The sequence below is a fragment of the Vipera berus genome, assembly GCF_964194415.1.
Source record: "Vipera berus genome assembly, chromosome: 2".
Lineage (NCBI taxonomy): Eukaryota > Metazoa > Chordata > Lepidosauria > Squamata > Viperidae > Vipera > Vipera berus.
Genome location: NC_138203.1, coordinates 81,456,894 through 81,474,529, shown reverse-complemented (window position 1 = coordinate 81,474,529; position 17,636 = coordinate 81,456,894). Strand labels below are relative to the sequence as shown.

General features: G+C 36.7%; 1 protein-coding gene across 1 annotated transcript in view; it reads left to right on the top strand.

Annotated features, from left to right (window-relative positions):
• The window catches only part of MLLT3 (MLLT3 super elongation complex subunit), a 115,058-nt gene that overhangs the window by 73,490 nt on the left and 23,932 nt on the right, over positions 1 to 17,636 (top strand). Inside the window, exon 6 of the mRNA XM_081319842.1 lies at positions 4,772 to 5,377. Within this exon, the coding sequence (XP_081175968.1) occupies positions 4,772 to 5,377 (606 nt within the window). The remainder of the gene's footprint in view (positions 1 to 4,771; positions 5,378 to 17,636) is intronic.

Below are 17,636 nucleotides of genomic sequence, written 5' to 3'. Positions count from 1 at the left end.
TTGGAAAGAAAGTCTGTGTTCACATTTATCTATAAGAATTTTATATTTCAGTTCTAATATTCTAATATTTCTAGTTATTTGTTGCATTTTATCTTCACTTTCCTTAGGTGGCATACCCAGTAATTCCCAAACTCCCATTTTATTGCAAGAATAATCCCTGAAGAGGATTGCATTATGAAATAGTGACTGGTTCAATATTTATTAAGCCATATTTAGCTTGCTTGGGTTTTCACTGGCTTAACACGGTATGTGAATCTAATCAAGAGTCTTGGCCAAGTCACTCAGCTTGCTCAGAATGAGAAAGAGTAGGCCTTATTATTATTATTATTATTACGATGAGAGAGTGCATATAAAACGTTAAAGTGAAATAGCTGTGCTTGGAGCAGGTGGGACCAGCTTTAGAAGTAATCATGACCAGCTCTTTAATGATTCAGACAATGTTACTATATGCATGCTCCCTTAAGTTACAAAATATCTCCTTTGAAGACTTTTCATAATCATAGTGTGTTCCTGTGCACTTAAAAAAAAACACCAAGTCACTAAAAGCTAAGTGAAATAAAACTGTCCCAAGATAATTCTGCAACCGAGGTGGTATCCCATATAAAAAAAACAAGGATGTCCTGTTTTTCATTCTTAATGCTTTAGAGTCTAGGTTTTTATGGAAGAAGGTGTCCTATATATTCATACCAATCTCTCTAGTGTAGCTGTGCAAGAGAAATACTCGAGAGGAAATAGAAAGGGGAAAGGAGGAGGAAGTATGTTTTTGTGCTGGCGAATATTTTAATTGGATTTACAATTTAAAATTGCTAAGAATTTAAATTAGTGAGAAAATTGCAGTGCAACAGAAGACAATTCATGGTCAACATATAATTCATAAAGACCACAAAAATTGCCAAGCTCTTATCACTAATCATTTTATTATTGGTTAATATAAGCTAAATTCAGAATTTTAAGTTCAGATTTTGAGTGTTGAAATAGGAAATAAGAAGCACATTGATTTGTGCTTCTTAGATTGTAAGCCGCCCTGAGTGTTCGGAGAAGGGCGGGATATAAATGGGATTAAAAAAACAAAACATCATACCATTTAACAATAGTCTTATGGTTACCTTGAGGTGATGACAGAAATGGCCTCCAGATATCACAGATGGGCATATTAGTGGAATATGTTGGGCTTGACATCAACAGTCACAGCAACTGTTAAGGAGGGAAGGTGAAGTACAGGAATGATCAGAAGTGGGTGGGCAAGTAAGATAAGTACAGTAGAGAGGAAAGAGGGACAACATGCTTTAACCATGCTCTACTCATCTCGCAAGGATCTTTCCAGAACAGTGAAAACTGAAGCATCTGTTTTTTGAACTGTGGCCAGCCAAAATGATTTGGCAGATCTTCCAGAATATGATCATTTGTTCTGGATTGGAAACAAAATATAATCTTTTCACACGGAAAACATAATTTTTTGTCCTGCACAATTATGAAACAGGTTACAATTTTCTCCTTATGGTTTTACTATACTTTCTGACCCATTCACAAGATTTTGAAAAATGGTCATAACGGAAAGAAATATATTTTTATAAGCATTCATTATCATTTCTAAATCAGTTCATTTTCTAAGCCTGCTGAATGGTACTTGTTGCAATACCAAATGTGCTGCTTGGTATTGTAAGTGTAAATTATGCATAATTAAAGCTAACAAGGAGTTTCATAAGATTTGTTTTCTTACTCTACTCACACTTCTATTCCTCTGTTTTTATTTAGCTGTAATGTTTCTTCTACAGTCTTACCATATAGTACACTTCAGCTCTTGAAATTTAAAGATGAGGTGGTAGTTACTACATGTAAAAACTGAGTGTGGACCATTCTGCAACTTTAGGTGGAAGCAAATTCTTGATTAAGTTCAATTATAAGTAAATATAGTTATAGGTAGTCCTTGACTTATGACCATTTGTTTGATAATTATAAGCCAGCAATGTGCTGCTGTTGCCAAAAAAACCCAACACAGTGTTAGGCTGCATTAACAGAGGGATAGAATCAAGATCATGTGAAGTGTTAATACCGCTTTACAATGCCTTGGTAAGGCCACACTTGGAATACTGTATCCAGTTTTGGTCACCACGATGTAAAAAAGATGTTGAGACTCTAGAAAGAGTACAGAGAAGAGCAACAAAGATGATTAGGGGACTGGAGGCTAAATCATATAAGGAACGGTTGCTGGAATTGGATATGTCTAGTTTAATGAAGAGAAGGGTGAGGGGTGACATGATAACAGTGTTCTAATATCTCGGGGGTTGCCACAAGATGAGGGAGTCAAGCTATTCTGCAAAGCACCTGAAGGCAGGACAAGAAGCAATGGATGGAAACTAACCAAAGAGAGAAGCAACCTAGAACTAAGGAGAAACTTCCTGACAGTTAGAACAATTAATGGAACAACCTGCTTCCAGAAGCTGTGAATGCTCCAACACTGGAAGTTTCTAAGAAGAGATTGTCTGAAATGGTATAGGGTTTCCTGCCTGAGCAGGGGGTTGGACTAGATGACCTCCAAGGTTATTTCCAACTTTATTATTATTATTATATAATTCTTCAAAGTTACAATGGTTTTTAAAAAATTACTTACAATCCATTCTTGAAAATATAACCTTTGGGGCCAAATGATTGCAATTTGGGAACTTGGCAACTGACTTGCATTTACAGTGGTTGCATCTTCTTGCAGTCACATGATCACAATTTGTGATCTTCCCAGTTGGCTTCCAACAAGCAAAATCAATTGGGAAAGCCAGATTTACTTAAAGATCACATGGTTCTGTTAACAATGTGTGGTTTGGCTTAATAAATACAATAGAAATGTTTGTGAAATCAGGTCCCGTCACATGATGACTCATTTAACAACCACATTAGTTAGTGAATGAAATTCCGATCCCAATTGTGATCATACATCCAGGTTTAAATTTTAAAGTTTTTAAGTTTTAAACATGTAATTTTAAATTACCGAAAATTATATATTGATTGAATTCACACAAACAAAGATAGGGTTTTCTTTACCAACTGGCTGGCTTTGAACAATGTTCTTAGCCATAAACGTATAGGTATGTTAAACTAAAATAGGTTATTATTTTAGATATATTTGCCATTTTTCAAAGATCTGTTGCTAATTCTATGGGAATTGTGTTGTTTCATGCTAAAATTTGTAAATTCAGCATGAAAAATTCTATTTCGTAGTTTCATGAACCCACAACATAGAAACTACCAAGCTGCATGTGATTTTATTAGTTTTCCAAGATGAAACTATGAATAGATTTTATGTGATTAATTTCAGTTTTGTTAACTTTGGCCTTTGCCAGTTTAGTTGGAAATTTTAGGAGTAGAAATTTCAACATCTGGAGAGCTTCAGGTTGTGAAAAACTTTCCTACATCGATAGGCAAGAACTCTCCAAGGTCCTGTATAAATTTTTAAAAACATTTTGGTTAGAGCAAGGGTGTCCAACCTTGGCGATTTTAAGTCCTGTGGACTTCAACTCCCAGAGTTCCCCAGCCAGGATAGTCTTAAAGTTGCTAAAGTTGGGCACCCCTTGGTTACAAATTCTCTAAATTAAAGCTTAGGCTTGTTCGCACAATCTTAATCAGATTCACAGATTATCAAGGCCCTATGTTTTGTTGCTTTTTTAGTACTTCCTTTCTCCTTACTCATTTTTAATATATTGTGTATTCTGTTATACCTCAGCATGGTTAATAATCTTACAGCATAATAGTATTTCATAAATGTTTTGTTCAGAATACAGAATAACCATCCTCATAGTACTTAATCATTTACTACCCAGCAGATGCTTTCATGTGTAAACAATTTTAGTATTCAATCTACTGTAGAATGTCTGTAGAATCTCACAAAAATGTCTTTTGATGCCTCTTCACAAAATATGCAAATCATGGCTGTCCTCGACTTACAACCATTCATTTAGTGACTGTTGAAAGTTACAATAAAACTCTCATTTTATGACCCTGTAATCCCTTAATTCAGTGTAGAGTCGGAGTTGACTGGCTGGATGCCCTTCCTGACACCACATGGAGTTCACAGCAGATTTTTTCCCCCTTTGTGCTGTAACCAGCAGAAATGTCTGCGGGTAGCTAGGATTGCACTCTCAATCTTCCGAAGTGAGCGTCTTTACCACTAGGCCATCATGCTGCTCACCGTTCAAAGTTACAGTGGCACTGAAAAAAGTGACTTATGACCGTTTTTCACATTTACGATCATCGCAGGATCCCCATGGTCACGCAATCAAAAATAAGCTGCATGGTAATTAATTCATATTTCTGATGGTTGCATTGTACCGGGGTCATGCCATCACCTTTTGCCACCTTTTGACAAGCAAAGTCAATAAGGAAGGCAGATTCACTTAACAACAACGTTACTAACTTAAACATTGCAGTGATTCACTTAACAACTGCGGCAAGAAAGGTAGTAAAATAGGGCAAAGTTCCTTTAACAACTTAGCAACAGAAAGTTTGGGCTTGGTTATAATTGTAAATTGAGGACTTAACTGCACAGCATCTTTATACAGTACATTGAAATTTTATTTGTTGTGATTTAAGCAAAGAAATAGTCCAGTAGACCATGCTTTGGTGCGCAACTATTTCAAGTTTCTTATTGATATATAACGTGAAGTTTATACATCAATCTATTAACATAAGTAAAGTTTGCAGAGCAGCAGCTTGTGGGAGGTGTCTCTGAAAGACAGAAGACGAGAGCGGAGAGTTAACTTCTTATTTGCTTTTGTTGCAGGAGCTGAGCAAGAGTGTAAGCACTAGTAGCAGCAGCGGTAGTAACAGTTTTTCAAAGCCCCATAAATTATCAAAGGAGCACAAGGAAAAATCTTCAAAAGACTCAAAAGAACATAAAAGTGCCTTCAAAGAACCTTCCAGGGAACACAACAAATCTTCCAAAGAATCCTCTAAAAAACCCAAAGAAAATAAACCACTAAAGGATGAAAAAATTGTTCCTAAGATGGCCTTCAAAGAGCCCAAGCCTATGTCGAAGGAGCCAAAATCGGAAAACAACATACTGACCCTAAGCGGTGGACAGCAACAAGAGAAGAAGGCCGCCTCCAAGAGGCCTCCTGGCCTGGATACCGAGGACCTTGCCGCCAAAAAGAAGAAGAGAAGCGGATCGGAGGCTTTATTTAAAAGTTTCTCTAGTGCTCCCCCGCTGATACTTACTTGCTCCAGTGTGGAGAAAAAACAGACAAAAGACAAATCCCAGTTTAAAATTGGGAGAGTTAAAATGGAAAGTGAGCCGCTGGAGAAAAAGAAAACCACACTGCCACCTTTCAATGATATTGTGGACCCTAATGACTCCGATATGGAGGAGAACCTGTCTTCAAAGTCAGAAGTAAGAGTTTGTGCTTAATTCTTATTTTGTTGTCCGGTTGCAGGTTTTGCTTTGTTTTTAATTTTTAAAAAATGTCTTGTTTATTGTGTGTGTGTGTGTGTGTGTGTGTGTGTGTGTGTGTGTGTGTACACATATACATATACATATACATACATACATATATAAATATCTATCTATCTATCTATCTATCTATCTATCTATCTATCTATCTATCTATCTATATACACATACATACATATATACAGAGAGAGAGAGAGAGAGAATAGATTCCAGTCCATAATATAGGATCACAATGTTTCTTTGAGGCTGATGAGCCAAGGTATAATTCATCTCTTCCATTTCATTTTAATAATTAATTTGAACCATGTCCACTGCTTGATAATATACTTTATATTGACGTTCACAGTTTTGAAAACATTCTGATATTCTAGGTTGGTTCTTGCTATTCTTGCTGAGGATTAGTGAATGATGGAAGCACATTTATGAACAAGATAAATTCATACCTTAAAAGCTGAAATTTAGAAATGGGATTTTTTTTTTAACTTTTCTGTCTTTGGAATATTTGACTGGATCCTTGAAATGAATAGGAAAAGATGGACTATTTATTTTTAATTGCCTCTTCGCTATTTCAAAATCTTAACAGTTACATGAGAGAGATTTTGGGCTTTGAAGCTGTGAGCCATGTTGTTTGTTAAAATAAAGAAATGAAATACACTACATAGGGTGAGTTATTACTATATGGAAATCCTCCACTGCAGATCAAACTTAGATATCTTTGTTGTTATTATTCTGATTAGACGTGGAAAATAAAAAGTCATTCTCACTGTCTAATCCTACCTCATTTGAGGCTAGCAGCCGTCTTATAATGTCAATATGCTTGTGTATCTGATGGAATCTTAGGTCATCGTGGTTAGTTCCTGTATTATAGAATTGGATAGATCAACCCTCTGTAATTTGATATCCTGTGATTCATATCATTCTAGTCAGTAAAACTGTTGGGGAAGGCTGGACAACTAGTTTGCGCTGTGGCAGCACTGTAGTTATCCAACCACTGAAAGACAGGAATTATCAGATGAGCTATCTAGACATATGAAATATAAATAAATAAAAATAATAGCAAACATTACAATATGCTCTCTGAATATAAAGAGCTTTCCATATTCTTCTTTCAAAAACCAGTCAGGATGTTCTGTCTATGTTATTTTATAGATAATTTGAAAGTTATGGGTGTACCTGCTAAGATAAAAAGAAAAACCACCCTAATGAGAAGTGAATATATGCAAATTTCTCAAAAGTGAAATACTGGAACTAGATTTGAGGTGTTAGATAACAAGAATTGCCTTTGACTATCAAATATTTCAGCTCTGATGCTTGATGGAATGAGATGCCTGCTTAATATGAATTGTAATACAGTAATGTGCACAACACTTCCAATTGGAACTTTGTACTTTGATATGGCTCAAGGGCTAATCAATAAAGTAGTTGTTGTTGGTTCTATATTGCTTCCAGTTAAAAAAAAGAATCTCAGAGCAGTTTACAATTTAAAATTATAGATAAAAATTAAAATCATACATTAAAATATTTTTTAAAATTTAAATTTGCAATACAAAATGAAAAATAAAATAAAACTAAGCAGTGATGGAAATTTCTTGTAGACAGGTGGTATTTCATATTATTTTAAGGTAGGTTTTAATTGTTTTTATATAGATAAATGTTTAAACATTTTTATACTACTGTTCTAATAGTGCTACAATTGTGACCAAAATAAATATTTCTGTGCTATGCATTGGAACACTTCTTCTCCCCCCACCCCACTTTAGAAGTTAAATAAGATGTTGATAAGAACACACAAGATGGTGAAGGCAAAATGATTTATATTTCCCTGTTAAAATTAATTTAAAATATCATGTTGGGAAAAATATAGGAGGTAAAAGTGTATATAATTTCAACTATAGGTTAAATTCCTTTTTAGATCTAAAACATTGTTATTCAGATTTTTGGCTTTCCTGGGCTGCATTGAGTGGAAAGGAATTGGCCTGTAAAATATATGATATACCGTAGTTAATGTATTTAAATAATAAACATCCTTTTTAATATAGTTTTAATGTCGTGCTGCTGCCCTACTAACTGTCTAGGGTTGAATGGGGCCCGTGGGCCATAGGTTGGACATGCCTGATCTAAAAGATTTATTTATAGATGATTTGTACTGAATACTTTTTAAGAAATTATATGAATATGACTAGTTGATTCCTTCATTTCTCTTCAAAGATGTCGGTCATTGTTAGTGTTGCTGAATGATTGGCCTAAAATAGCTACAAGCATCTGTGATTCCTCGGTAATAAGACTATGAATGTGACTTTTGAGTATAGATTATAGAATATGCTATCATTACTCTAATTGAAAGTCTCTACAGGATTGTTTTTAATTTTGTTGAAATTTTTTCTACAGTTTATAATATATAATTGTTCTATAATGTAGTGGTAAAGTATTTGGAAAAACAAGAACAAATAAGGTGACATTATGAATGCCTTCAGTACTTTAACATTTGTGGTATTGAAATGTTTGTTTTCAGTGTTTAGGAACATTTTATAATACTGCAATATTCAAGATTTTACTTTAGAACTGAAATGTTTAAAATTTACTCACATGTGCTAATGAGTAAAAAAAAAAGCATTAAAATCTCTCTTTTTAAAACATTTAAACATGAAAGTATCCAGTAATGCCACGTGATTACCAAGAACTTTAGCTAATATTAAAATTCCAATATCAAGTTGTATGAGTAAAGTACTTCAGAAGCTTTTATATAATCAGCCAGTTCTAAATCCCATCCTGTAATTTTTGGCTCTCATTAGGAAAGTATTAGGCAACAAGGAAAGGAAAAGGAAGGGAAGCTTACAAATTTATTACTATTGAGGCAACGGGAGAATAGTTCAAACCACTTCAAATTCTAAACATGTCTGCTTTTATCTTGAGTTCCTTAAAAACTGCTTTGTGAACAACTTCAATTACAGGATGTTTAATTTCATGAAAACATGCTTGCCGTTTTCCTATACTGGACCATGTAGCTCTGTGATAAGAGAACACTTGGCCTTGTTTTCGTTGCCTGTGTATCATGATACATAACCATGTCAGCCTTATAATATTTATTTTAAGTTGCAAACTAGAAGGTAGAAACATAGAAAAAATAGATCTCATTATGGATTAGCTGCTGTTAGTAAAGTAACTGGTTGAGAAGATAACAGTATTTGTCGTAGCAATTATACTGTGTCTTAATTATGTGTATAATTTTTTTTTAAAAAAACTATCTTAACTGTCAGATAAGGAAGTTGTATCCATCTTTGGAAGACTTGATCATCTAATGTACTAATGTACTGCTACCGGCAAAAGAAGAAGATGATTTTATCTGATTTATTTCTCTCTGCAATCCTTACTTGTCCTCAGGGAAGGCTGAGGATTCTCTGAAACAGCATAGGAAATGGTGTGGTAGAAGCAAAGAGAACTGGAGAATAATATATCTTCCTTTCCCAAACAGATAGAATTCTATTTAAGCTGTATCTACTGTGCTTGTTGTTGTTAGTTGCGAAGTCGTGTCCGACCCATCGCGACCCTATGGACAATGTTCCTCCAGGCCTTCCTGTCCTCTACCATCTTCTGGAGTCCATTTAAGCTCACGCCTACTGCTTCAGTGACTCCATCCAGCCACCTCATTCTCTGTCGTCCCCTTCTTCTATTGCCCTCAATCTTTCCCAGCATTAGGCTCTTCTCCAGTGAGTCCTTCCTTCTCATTAGATGGCCAAAGTATTTGAGTTTTAGCTTCAGGATCTGGCCTTCTAAAGAGCAGTCAGGGTTGATCTCCTCTAGGACTGACCGGTTTGATCGCCTTGCAGTCCAAGGGACTCGCAGGAGTCTTCTCCAGCACCATAGTTCAAAGGCTTCAATTCTTTGGCGCTCAGCCTTTCTTATGGTCCAGCTTTCACTGCCATACATTGCAACTGGGAAGACCATAGCCTTGACTATACGCACCTTTGTTGACAGGGTGATGTCTCTGCTTTTTAGTGTGCTGTCTAGATTTGCCATTGCTTTCCTCCCCAGGAGCAAGCGTCTTTTAATTTCTTGGCTACAGTCCCCATCTGCAGTGATCTTGGAGCCCAGGAAAATAAAATCTGTCACTACCTCCATTTCTTCCCCATCTATTTGCCAGGAATTGAGAGGGCCAGATGCCATGATCTTGGTTTTCTTAATGTTTAGTTTCAACCCACATTTTGCACTCTCCTTCTTCACTCGCAACAAGAGGCTCTTTAGTTCCTCTTCACTTTCTGCCATTAGAGTGGTATCATCTGCATATCTTAGGTTGTTGATGTTTCTTCCGGCAATCTTAATTCCAACTTTTGATTCATCTAGCCCTGCCTTTCTCATGATGTGCTCTGCATATAAGTTAAATAGGCAAGGCGACAGTATGCAGCCTTGCCGGACTCCTTTCCCAATTTTGAACCAATCAGTGGTTCCGTGTCCAGTTCTCACTGTTGCTTCTTGGCCTACATATAGGTTTCTCAAGAGACAAATAAGATGGTCTGGTATGCCCATCTCTTTAAGAACTTGCCAGAGTTTGTTATGATCCACACAATCAAAGGCTTTAGCATAGTCAATGAAGCAGAAGTAGATGTTTTTCTGGAACTCTCTAGCTTTCTCCATGATCCAGCGTATGTTAGCAATTTGATCTCTAGTTCCTCTGCCTCTTCGAAATCCTGCCTGTACTTCTGGTAGTTCTCGATCCACATACTGCTGGAGTCTAGCTTGTAGAATTTTAAGCATAACTTTACTAGCATGAGAAATGAGTGCAATGGTGCGATAGTTTGAACATTCTTTGGCACTGCCTTTCTTTGGAATTGGAATGTAAACTGATCTTTTCCAATCCTGTGGCCACTGTTGAGTTTTCCAAATTTGCTGGCAAATTGAGTGTAGCACTTTTACTGCATCGTCTTTTAAGATTTTGAATAGCTCAGCTGGAATACTGTCACCTCCACTAGCTTTGTTGTTGCTCAGCTTTTCTAAGGCCCACTTCACTTCACATTCTAGGATGTCTGGCTCGAGGTCAGTGACCACCTCATTGTGATTATCAGGGACATTAAGCTCATTCTTGTATAGTTCTTCTGTGTAATTTTGCCACCTCTTCTTAATCTCTTCTGCCTCTGTTAGGTCCCTGCCATTTTGGTCCTTTATCATGCCCATTTTTGCATGGAATGTTCCCTTCATCTCTCCAATTTTCTTGAAAAGCTCTCTGGTCCTCCCTATTCTATTGTTTTTTTCTATTTCTTTGCATTGTTCATTTAAGAAGGCATTCTTATCTCTTCTAGCTATTCTTTGGAATTCTGCATTTAATTGGGCATATCTTTCTTTTTCTCCCTTGCCTTTCGCTTCCCTCCTTTCCTCAGCTATTTGCAAAGCTTCCTCAGACAGCCATTTTGCTTTCTTGCATTTCTTTTTCTTTGGGATGGTTTTGGTTGCTACCTGTTGTACAATGTTGCGAACCTCTGTCCATAGTTCTTCAGGCACTCTGTCTATCAGATCTAATTCCTTAAATCTATTTGTCACCTCTACTGTATATTGAACAGGGATATGATTTAATTCATACCTGACTGGCCTAGCGCTTTTCCCTACTTTCTTTAATTTAAGCCTAAACTTTGCAACAAGAAGCTCATGGTCTGAGCCACAGTCAGCTCCTGGTCTTGTTTTTACTGACTGTATAGAGCTTCTCCATCTTTGGCTGCAGAGCATATAGTCAATCTGATTTCTGTGTTGACCGTCTGGTGATGTCCATGTGTAAAGCCGTCTCTTGGGTTGTTGGAAAAGAGTGTTTGCTATGACCATCGTATTCTCTTGACAAAATTCTATCAGCCTGTGCCCTGCTTCATTTTGTACTCCAAGGCCAAACTTGCCTGTTATTCCAGTTATCTTTTGGCTTCCTACTTTAGCATTCCAATCTCCCATGATGATAAGGACATCATTTTTGGGTGTTAGTTCTATAAGGTGCTGTAAGGCTTCATAGAACCGGTCAATTTCATCCTCTTCAGCACTGGTGGTTGGGGCATAGACCTGGACTACTGTGATATTGAATGGTTTGCCTTGGATTCGAACTGAGATCATTCTGTCATTTTGAGGGTTGTATCCCAGTATTGCTTTTCCTACTTTTTTATTGACTATGAAGGCTACTCCATTTCTTCTGAGGGATTCTTGCCCGCAGTAGTATACCTGATGGTCATCTGAATTAAATCCACCCATTCCTGTCCATTTTAGTTCGCTGATACCTAAGATGTCGATGTTTAGTCTTGTCATCTCTTGTTTGACCACGTCCAGCTTTCCTTGATTCATGGATCTTACATTCCAGGTTCCTATGGAGAAAGAATCTTTACAGCATCGGACTTTCCTTTCACCACCAGACATATCCACAGCTGAGCGTCCTTTCAGCTTTGGCCCAGTCGCTTCATTCTTTCTGGCGCTACTAGTACTAGCCCTCTGCTCTTCCCCAGTAGCATATTGGACGCCTTCCGACCTGAGGGGCTCATCTTCCAGCGTCATATCGTTTTGCCTTTTGGTACTGTCCATAGGGTTTTCATGGCAAGATACTGGAGTGGGTTGCCATTTCCTTCTCCAGTGGATCACGTTTTGTCAGAACTCTCTGCTATGACCTGTCCGTCTTGGGTGGCCCTGCACGGCATAGCTCATAGCTTCATTGAATTACGCAAGCCCCTTCGCCACGACAAGGCAGTAATCCATGAAGGGGATCTACTGTGCTAGTGAAGAACAAAATAAATGGAAATAGGTAAAAGTAAAATATAGTTGAACCGTGATTTAGGGAGATCTGTGAATTCAGCCAAATTGTTTTTAAATTAGAGTTGGGGAAACTTTGTTATGAAGAGGCTAAATTCCTAGTGACCCCTTTTTTATGATGAAAGTGGAGTTTCAATATCCATAAATAAATGATAATTATTAAAGTATCTTTTAGACTGCCTGTTTTACACAGAATCAGTCTGTCCAATATGGATAAACAGAATGTGCCTATTAAGAATACCTATCTACTGGGAAAACTGCAGCTAGGTGATTAGAAGCTGGCATTTTCCATGGGAATTCACCTCCAGTGGAACAGCATTCCACACGAGGTAAGAGTGGTCCCTTCCCTCACAATCTTATAGAATCTTTTGAAACAAGAAGCTTTATTTGCAAAGATAGTTAACAACTAAGATGGTGTAGTATTATTGCTCTGGATGAGCTGTGGCACTGTGAGTGTTGCATTCATTAGGAAACTTTGTTGCATATTGATATACGTACTTATTTATTGTATCCCGCTTTTAATATATTTGTATTGTTTGTATTGCATTTCTTTGTATTATTTGTAAATTGCTTAAGAGACTTAGATTGAAGCAGCACAAAGGTTTGTGCATTTGGATAGGGACACAAAACAGTCTGGAACCAGATTGCTCTCATACATTGTTTCTCTTGCAGTGGTGTGATTCAAATATGTGAACAACCGGTTCTCTGTGAATGCCACTTCCAGAAGTCCATTCTGGGCCTGGGCAACAAAAAATTAGCTACCGGTTCTGCCAAAGTGGTGCGAACTGGCTGAATCCCACCACTGTTCTCATGTGTTATTTGTTTGCTCAGGACCATTTTGGTTGGAAACATGCAGAAGAGGCCTTCATCCTGCAGTGGATAGACAGTGGCTAAAATGATGATTTGTTTGCTTGTTTGTTTTTGTCATATTTCTATCCCATTCCCTTGTGAACAATGAGTCCAAGGCAGTTAATGACAAAAATCCAGCATTGATTGTATAATGATTGTTTTTTTAATGGTTTTCATGTTGTAAGCAACCTGGAGTTGTTGGATACGAGGTGGAGGGCAAATAAATTTTATAAATAACATTAATTAATACGTAGGAAGATATTTTCAGCCAAATCTTAAGTTGTATTGATTTCCACAGACTTAGGTTAATTTAATAAACATAGAGAGAAACCCTAATTTATGTCCCTCATATATCTCAAACATATTACCTCAGTAAAACATAGGAAATCTTTACATTTTTTTCTAGTCTATTAAATTCCAATTAAGCTATGAACCTCTTCGGACTCATTACAAAAAAGTACTAAATGAAAGGAAGAGGCTATCATTACTCATTAATCCATGAATTATTATTATCATGCTGCAAAGCTGTGAAATCAAATGATTTTGATTCTGTGCACTCACTCTGGATGGTAATGGAAATATTTTACCTTTTGCTGATGCCAATGTTGAAAAGATGGAATTAGCTACATATGGCTTTAGATTCTGACATTTGCTCTTATTTACTTACACTTGATAAACAGAAATAATCTCTTAGCCAAAATAATTCCCAGAGTGTTAGAATATCTAAATACAGTACCTTTGTCATGAATCCAAATTACCAGTTGAACTATTAACATTGCAATCAAAGTTAAAATCTAATTTTTCTTTTCAGTCTGTGAGATACTATCCAGTACTCCTTACTCCTCTTTACATCTATTAAACCTTATTCATTCTTTGGCTGGTTCCTTGCTGCTTTCAGGATTTCTGTACGTGCAAGAAATGAGATATGGGTGGTCTTCAACTTGTGATCATAACTAAGCTCAAAATTTCCGTTGTTAAGCAAGACAGTTGTTAAGTGAGTGTTGCTCTATTTTATGATCTTTTTGGCCACAATTGGTAAGTGAATCACTGCAGAAGTTAAGTTTGTAATATGATTGTTAAGGGAATTATGTTGTATTCCACATTTGAAATACAGCAAAGTACCTATAAAGCAGTTCTTAGAAATACGTTTCAGGAAAGAACAGCTAAAAAAAACCCTACACACCTTTACATATGTGCCACAAGTTTTGGTTTGAAAAGATTAAGGGCTGCAGGAAATTTTACTTTCAATTTTTAATTTTTCTATTTCCCTTGTTCTTAAAACTGCTGTTGTAACTCCACTTGTAAGTTCTGTAATAAATTAATATAGGCTTGTTTTTATTGTCAGTTTTAGACTTACATAGAGTCATCATGTAAGGGTTGTTTTTCTTCAAAATTTAAAACGTGTAGATTTGCTTCAAATTGATGACAGTATAGTACATGTTGACTTTTCAAAGTTTATGTATCATTGACTGTAATACGTTTGTCCTTCATACAAAGATACAACATCAACATATATATGGCATGTGCATTGAATATTGTTTGTGAAAAAGGTTTTGCTAATCAACTCCAAAAAACTGAACTTTTTTCTCCTTGTCTGGATCAGATCTAGTTAATGCTTGGATGGGCCACTACCTGGAAATACAGGGCTATAGGTTGAACAAATATCCCAGAAAGAGGCAGTGGCTCTCATAAATTCATCATGAAAACTAGGGTGACAGGTTTCAGGAATAGAATTCACCTTTTTTTTAATATTGTACTAGCTGAGAAGAATATATAATTCTCCAGCATGATAGATGGAGAATCCACGAATGGGTTAACTCTTGTCTTCCTGCCCAGTTAGACTAAGTCTGTCAAACTTGCCACGCCTCTCCTGGGCCAGGACACCTCCCAGTCACGACTTAGTGTGTGCCCAGAAAGGACGTGATAATTTTGGCTCCCAGACTGAATTCAGAGCAGGTTGTATGGTTTCTTTCCCATTCGTGGATTCTCCATTTCCCTTTCTGCGCTGTGAGCTTGTCAGCTGGAAAGCTTACAGCCTGGGTTTGAGACACGAGAGCTGCACGACAGGGTGAGCTCCCATTACTTGCCCCAGCTCCTTTTGAACCAGGCAGTTCAAAAGCATGCAAATGCAAGTACATTAATAGGTACCATTTTGGGAGGGAAGATAATAGCATTCCGTGTGCCTTGGTGTATAGTCATGCTGGCCACATGACCTCAGAAATGTCTTTGGAAAACATTGGCTTCCTTGGCTAAGAAACAGAGATGAGCACCACCCACTAGAGCCGGACACAACAGGACAGGGGAAAACTTTACTTTTTTTTCTGTAGATTGAGAAAAAAAATAGATGAAAGTCATTTGGAGATAATGAATCATATGAATAGCCTATCGTGCGTAGGGCTGGGCTAGCTGATGGAACGAATTAAGACGTTTTTCTCTCAGCTGGGCCCCTCCTGCATTCTCCACAGGCTTCCCAGGAATAGAAGGTTGGAGGAAAAATTCCAAATATGATTTGATTGAAAGATAGCTTCTTCAAGAGCAGGGCACACCTAAGTGCTTTCTTCAAGGCAGATGGCACCATGCCTTCCCTTGGAGAAACATTCCCACCACCTGAATCTTGCTGCATAGCAGACAGAAGGAGCTAAGAAAGTTATGGATCCAGCCCACAGATGAAGCGCTCATGCTACAAGCAATCTTATCTACTTCCCCAGGTTTTGCAAAAGCCTTACAATGGAGTTCATTATGTTAAGTTAAAATTTTGATAAAGGGGGCAATTTGCTGTTACTATAATCACAAGATAAATTGGATGGGACAAAGATATCTTATTGTGAAAGAATAAAATATTTGACGTTGGTTAAGATACCTTTCAAATATATTAAAATCTGAAGGAAGGATTTAAAGAAGTGCTTACATTCTCCACTATTAGGTTGAAAATTTTTTTAGGGGAATTGTTCAGGAAACATTACTAAAACCTTAATATTATAGAAGACAACTCTTCACATACGCAAAATAATAATGGATAAAGTGGAATAAGGAACTAGTGACCATTTTGATCTAATTTTGTATTGTTTTTAATGTCAAGAATGGCATTTAAGATAAACCATACTTGTTTGGGTTCACTTCATTTTAAATATATGGAAATATTTAGGATCAGTTGATACTGTATGATAGTTGTTTACATTTCCAAAGGGTTGATTATTCTTGGGCACCGATCAGTGAAGAATAACACTGCTTACATATGTTCTATTTTGCTGATATTCAGAGTTCACCAATACAGGTAGTCCTTGACGTACGGCTACAATTGAGACCCAGACTTTTGTTGCTAAGTGAGATAGTTGTTAAATGAATTTTGCCCCATTTTATGACCTTTCTTGCCACCATTGTTAAGTGAATCACTGCAGTTTTTAACTTAGTAACATTTTTGTTAAATGAATCTGGCTATCCCATTGACTTTGCTTGTCAGAAGGTCACAAAAGGTGATCACATGATCCTGGGACACTGCAGCCATCCTAAATACAAGTCAGTTACCGAACATCTGAATGTTAATCACCTGTCTATGGTGATGCTGCAATGGTCGTCTGAAAAAGGTCATAAGTCATTTTTTCGGTGCCATTGTAACTTTGAACGGTCACTAAACGAACTGATGTAAATTGAGGACTACCTGTACCTTTTGAAATAACAAGATCACATCTAATTAGGCAAAATATATTGGTTAAAAGAAGCTCTTTTCCTATCTACTGAGTGTCCTTTCAAATTACAGTTCAAATGATTGACAGAGAGCCTGGACTGTGCTGGGGTTAAAATTGCTGGTGTATTGTTTAATTGTTTTTATTTAAAATTTCCTACAAGATGTTTCTGGAAAGTCCATGGCAAAGGCCTTTGATGAAGCAGTTTAATTTGTCTTAATTGCTCACATTCACATTACAAGGAGTCCCATGTTTCATTAATGACTTGGTAGCTTTTCTCATAAAGCCCAACCTTTCCTTGATAAAAGAGGAGTTGGAACTATGCCAGCTGTTTCACTGCTGCATCTGTACACGTTGCTAACCCATTAAAGCTGAAATATTTCCTCTGAATGTTCCTAATGAAAATTATTGGGATATGCAGATATTCTTGACAGTAGCATTCTTTTGGAGCAGTGTTCTACTGGCCGTAACATTTTATTTGTCTATTTTTCTTTATTCCTTCACTTAATCAGAAAATTCACCTACATCCAAAATTTAGAAATTTAAAAAGTTTCATTGTTCAAAACTACATTGGCGTTTTAATTACTTTGTGTGATTGTGTTGCTTTTCTTCCCTTTGAATGCTTTGTATTTATGTCACAACTGATTGGCTATGTATATACAGACATCTACAATAGTGAAAGCTCCATAACTAAAAAAAGGCCAAGATCTATATTTTACCTTGTGATGTAAAGTGATTTTAGAATCTGATGATGATCTTGAGAAGCTTTGCTATTGTGCTGTATCATTTGAAGCAAATTAATGACTCACAAGTTATGTATAATAGTGATAATATTGATTAATGAAAAGATTTTATCTTGGAATCGGCAATACGATTACTAACTCCAGTGGTATAGTTGG